The sequence below is a fragment of the Ovis aries genome, chromosome 2 (assembly GCF_016772045.2).
Source record: "Ovis aries strain OAR_USU_Benz2616 breed Rambouillet chromosome 2, ARS-UI_Ramb_v3.0, whole genome shotgun sequence".
Classification (NCBI taxonomy): Eukaryota; Metazoa; Chordata; class Mammalia; order Artiodactyla; family Bovidae; genus Ovis; species Ovis aries.
This window is the reverse complement of record NC_056055.1, coordinates 223,879,608-223,885,476: the sequence shown is the minus strand read 5'-3', so window position 1 is coordinate 223,885,476 and position 5,869 is coordinate 223,879,608. Positions and strand designations below refer to the sequence as shown.

Here is a 5,869-nt window from a genome sequence, read left to right as displayed (position 1 = left end):
CCCCTTTCCCTGTGGAGTAACTAAGCTGGGATAATGTAAACCTAAGGCTTCTGTGGCCACACTTCCCCCAATATCCACAACACACATGGGACGTCCTGAAACCAGTCACAGCAAGCAGCAAACCTGTGAGGCAGAAGACAATCTGGAAATATCACCTGAGTCCCTGGGTTCAGACATGCCTGTTCACCCATATTCTTTCCAGTTCATGTAAATCAACAAACTCCTATTTTTGCTTAACTTGTTTTGAGTTGGGTTTCTGTTACTTGCAACTAAAAAGTCCTAAAAGAGTTGATTTGGGCTTATCTGCTTATTTTCTCTTGTTGCCCCTGTTTCCTTGGTTCATCAGTTGTATGTATGTATGCATTTTATTTTGATTCTTTAAAACTAATCTAGAGAAAAAAAGCCATCCTAAGAAACCAGATGCAGTCATTCAGGAAATCCATAAATCTCTCTTAACCAGTGCTTCCAAGGTTTTGCTGCTGCCATGGGGATTGGGGTAATAAAATGCAGAGGTTTATCACCTTCAAACTCAAACTCTGCCAAGAAGAAACAAGGTTCCAACACTATGATTCATTAGTGTCGCTCCAGCAGAAGAGCTGTGTGATGGTGGGGATGTGTCTTGAAATGAAATGCTAATGAAAGGACTGGTAGGTCTGTTGTCTTGATTAAGTTACAGAAGCTGAAGTCCACCATTACTTAATAGCACAACTATGATTAATTGGTATAAAAAGGAAATGAGATAAAAGTAAAGGGAAGCTTAGAGAAAAGAAGAATGGAGAAAAAAGACCAGAAACTAGTTTATTAATGTCTCCTTGAGCCCTTGTCTGGTCCAATGGTCCCTCTTTTAAGAATAACGCATTGGGATCCAGTGCGGCTTGCTTCTGTTGCTAGTATGGGCATTTACTAGAGGGTGTGGCCATATGTGGAGAAGGAAATGGCAGCCCGCTCCAGTATTGTCGCCCAGAGAGTCCCACAAACAGAGGAGCCTGGGAGGGCTACGGTCCATCGGGTTACAAAGAGTCAGACACGACTGACGCGACTTAGCACATAGCACATAGTATGTGGCCATATGAGCCTTGGGGAAACCCCTAAAGTCAAGTGGTCAAGATACCCCATCTTATGATTGGTCAGAAACCTTTTTGCCCAGCTGCCCTGACACTTACTGAATAGTGATGGGACATGGCAGTGGTGGAAATTATTCATAGGCTCAGCCACATTGACTTGTAACAGGAGCATCTTTTATTCAGTGCTGGGAGTAGCAGAATTGTCTTCACCAGACTAGTTCTGCACCATGATTTTAGACATTAGATTTCACTACATCATCTCCAGACCTTCAGACATCTCAGAGATTCTGTAAGCTACTCAGTATACATTGATTTTTTTTTTTTTTTTTTACTGAAATGTCAGAGTCATTTTGTTCTTTATGCTTCAGCATCTTGATTGACTCACTGAGGCAACACAGCAGCAGGATCATGGTTAGGAAGGCAGGGATAAGCATTAAGTCCAATGTGAGGGGTGAGGTTTGAAATGGAAGAGTAGGAAAATCATCAGAAGTTGGGGTGTTTGGATGTCGTCTGAGTGTATAGTTTAACAGACAGCCAAGAGTGCTCTATTGAAATACCTCCTGCTGGAAGGAGGGGTCCAACGGCTCAAAATTCTGGGCCATATCAGAAACATAGGATGCTCAGATCTTTCCAGACAAGAGAAATTAGAAAGTGGGAAGGTTTCATAATGAATATGGTAATTTCCCCCCAAATTGGTATTTTAGGTGGAAATATTTAATTGTGGTAATACATCTGTTGAACTTTAAAAGAGACAGATAATAGGGTATAAAAGGTCATATTACTCATCACATACATTCTCTGTTCCAAAACACATTGCTCAGAACAAAACTGTTCAGCAAAGTATGACTGTATGTCTTGTATCTTAGCAGAAGGTAAAAATATAAGTAATGTGCATTTTTGTCAAATGACCATTTCCTATGAAAATATCCACTCATTTTTCTGTCTTCTTGGATTATTTAAATTTAAGTGAATTACTACCATAAAGCAGAAATCATTTACATATTTTTTCTTATTAATATTTAACAACACTTTCTCATCAAATAATGCTTTTCCAAGTCATTTATTTCTAGTTGGTTGTTTCTGTTTATCATATCTCTGCATCACGTTACTCTTCATCTTTTTGTATGAGTTGTATTTTTAGGAAAAGTCACCTAGTAGGTGATCATCCGGAGGCTCCACTTTTTCGTCTCTGCTTAGAGGATGTTTCTGCTTACCCTAAATGGACTGTGGTCAGCATTTCATATTTTGCAGAGCAGGAGGTGATAAAAGTGTTGCAGATGGAAGTAAATCATCTGGCTATAGGTACTGAGGGCAATTGCTCCCACAAAGAGGGATTTTCTCTGTGGGAGGGACATTTGCCTTGTTGGCTTCAATTCTGTCCTGAGATTGTATGAGAGTGTATGGGCTGGAAAGATTGTCAGAACTATAGTTATGGCAACTTTTGGACCTGCTAGATCCTCTGAGTTTGGCTGATCCACCTTTATCTAGCCAAAATTTATCACCTTGGACTCTGGTTCCTTTGGGCTCCTTCCTTGTCAGAAGGATGAGATTAACAAAACTCCTGCTAATCCTGGAGTACTTACAGGTCTAAATCTACATGACTTAGATTTAAAAAAGACTCAGGGTGCTTGCAGTGAGAATAAGAATTTGACAGGAGAGGACTCAGCATATTCTTTGAGAATAACATGGAGAAGTAAATTATTTGGTAGCTTATTTGATTTAAAGTAATGTTCCTCCTCTTTCTCTTCCTTCTCTTGTTTGTCAGTTTTACACACTCAATGTTCTTGTAGAAAACATGAGAGTGGGAAGGTAAAACAATGGCTGAGCTAAAATGTGGTTCTCGTGATTAAAACTCCAACCCATGTGGACTGCAAGGAGATCTAACCAATCCATCCTAAAGGAGATCAGTCCTGGATGTTCATTGGAAAGACTGATGTTGAAGCTGAAACTCCAATACTTTGGCCACCTGATGCAGAGAGCTGACTCATTTGAAAAGACCCTGATGCTGGGAAAGATTGAGGGCGGGAGGAGAAGGGGATGACAGACGATGAGATGGTTGGATGGTATCACTGACTCAATGGACATGAGTTTGGGTGAACTCCGGGGGTTCAGCCAGGGAGGCCTGGCATGCTGTAGTTCATGGGGTCGCGAAGAGTTGGACATGACTGAGTGACTGAACTGAACTGAAAAAACAGAACAAATAAACAAAGCAAAACACAAATAAAATAAAATAAAATAAAACTCCAATCCATGAAACCCCATGTTTCACCCTATGGTTGGCATCAGACCCCCATATTTGTGGTGATGTACAAGATATCACTCTCAATAATCAATCCACCATAAAGTATAAACAAAGTGTTTGTTCCCTAACACTGGCATTTGAATGAGGTTGACTATAATGAAGTGCTGTCAGATATATGAGCTCAAGGATTGTCTTTCCTACTTCTGAAGTTCTGGTTCTATTAAATAATTGATGTTCACACCTGAATGCACAAAGGACCCGTAGATATTTATGGAGTTGAACTGAAATTCAGGAACAGACCTTCTAAACATAAGATGATGTATAATTTGGAGCCATCTGACAAATACTGAAATACTGAAAAAGCAAATGATATTCTGCTAAGAATGTGAACTTCAAATAAACTGGTGTATTTCTGAATCATAGGCAGGGTATTGAAACAGCCTTCCATCTCTCCTTTCTCTGACTGCATTTCCAGCACCACTTACTCTAGAAACTACTGCACAGGCTACCCTACCTACATCTGCTCCTAACTTTAAGACAAGGAATCATGCGTCACATAGTTGGGGCAGTAGTAGGGATTGGGATAACCATTGAAGAAGTTATCTTTCAGCCCATATATTACTTGTGTGAATGTAAAAAAGCTCATGCTTTTACTCATCCATTCACTGAACTTATATTACTTGAAACTGTCAGGAAAAGAGATACAAAGATGAATTATGAATGGTGACTTTAAAGTAGGGAGACAGGCGGGAGGAGAGGCTGCGGTCAGGCTACTCAGCTTCGCGAAGGCTCTCGGCTCGCCGCGGCCTCAGGCACACGGCTCTCGCCCGCCCCGTCGCCACGATGCCCAAGAGGAAGGTCAGCTCCGCCGAGGGGGCGGCGAAGGAGGAGCCCAAGAGGAGATCGGCGAGGTTGTCAACTAAACCGGCTCCTGCGAAAGTGGAAACGAAGCCAAAAAAGGTGGTGGGAAAGGATAAATCTTCAGACAAAAAAGTGCAAACAAAAGGGAAAAGAGGAGCAAAGGGAAAACAGGCGGGAGGGGCCAACCAGGAGACTAAAGAAGACTTACCTGCAGAAAATGGAGAGACTAAAAACGAGGAGAGCCCAGCCTCTGATGAAGCAGAAGAGAAAAAAGCCAAGTCTGATTAATAACCACACACCGAGTCCTGTCAGTGGTCCCTGTTTCCCTTGTACAATCCAGAGGAATATTTTTATCAACTATTTTGTAAATGCAAGTTTTTTAGTAGCTCTAGAAACATTTCTAAAAAGGAGGGAATCCCACCTCATCCCATTTTTTAAGTGTAAATGCTTTTTTTAAAGAGGTGAAATCATTTGCTGGTTGTTTATTTTTTGGTACAACCAGAAAATAGTGGGATATTGGATACGGGAGGCTTTGATTGTCTTGGGTGTCAGCTTAACATTCCATAGATGGGGGGTAGCTTTTATACCCTATAATACAAAAGCATACTAAATGGCAGTTTGGAGTCAGTTGTGCAGCTAATGTCTTGAACTCTTTAAATTACTTCTCTTCCCATATTGTTTTGGTAGAATTATTTCCTACAGAAAACCACTTTTTGATCTTGGCTCTCCTGGTCAGAACTTTGTGCACTATACTATAACATCTTTGGTCGTGGTAGTCCAGTTTTCCTAGTAACTTGGTTAATGTGCTGTGAACGATTGACAGTTTGGGTATGTAGTGTATATGATATTAAATTGTGAATCAGTGAGACTTAAGATGTAACAACATATCAATATTTGAAGATATTGGTACTTGATATCCTGTTAAGGAAAGTTTGCTCCAAATTTTAAGCTGGAAAGTCACTGGAATAACTGTTAAGAATCACAACTACATGATATTTTAGATTTCTGGTACGTATGTGAAGAATTGTGTACAAATTGAAATGTCTGTGTAGTGATCCTCAAAACAACCAATAAAATCTCAGTTATAAAAGAAAAAAAAAGGTAGGGAGACAGATAAGTAGACAGATAAACTGTTAAGTGAGTAAGACAGACAAAGGCAATCACTAATTTCAATATGGTTAGTGTAGCAGGACCTGCAGGTAGGCACAGGCTACAATAAAGGCCATTTAGCCTAGTGGTTAAGGGTTTCAGTCTGGTCTCCAATCCTGACTCTTCCACATGCTAATTGCAATAAACTTGAGGCAACTTCCCTGACCATCCTGAGCATTACTATCTTCGTCTGTGAGAGAAATTATATTATTCACTTTTCAGAATATTTTTGAGGATTAAATTAGAACAGCCTTTGTGATCTTTTCAATCATGGCCTGGGGACTCCCTGGTGTCCCTGAGATTTTTTCAGAAATCTGCAAGCTCAAAACTATTTTCATAATAATGTTAAGAAATATTTACATTTTAACTCTCATTTTATTTTTATAACAGTATTAGGATGATATATGCCTCTTCCCTGTTATTCTTTCATGAGTGTACAGTACAATTTTTAAGAGGCCATGTGATGTCTCAATGGACTGAATGTAGGAAAAGATGGAAAAACCCAGATGTGTTCTATTAAGACATCAAAGAGATTTACAGAAATCTATTTTTT

The 5,869-nt window shown here is 39.9% G+C and overlaps 1 protein-coding gene across 1 annotated transcript; it reads left to right on the top strand.

The window, feature by feature from the left end:
- Nucleotides 1–4,069: 4,069 nt before the first annotated feature.
- On the top strand, nt 4,070–5,261 carry LOC114112895 (non-histone chromosomal protein HMG-14-like). Its single transcript, XM_042244302.2, has one exon. It carries the CDS (start codon nt 4,150–4,152, stop codon nt 4,453–4,455), a length of 306 nt encoding a protein of 101 aa, XP_042100236.1. The 5' UTR covers nt 4,070–4,149; the 3' UTR covers nt 4,456–5,261.
- Nucleotides 5,262–5,869: the final 608 nt, after the last annotated feature.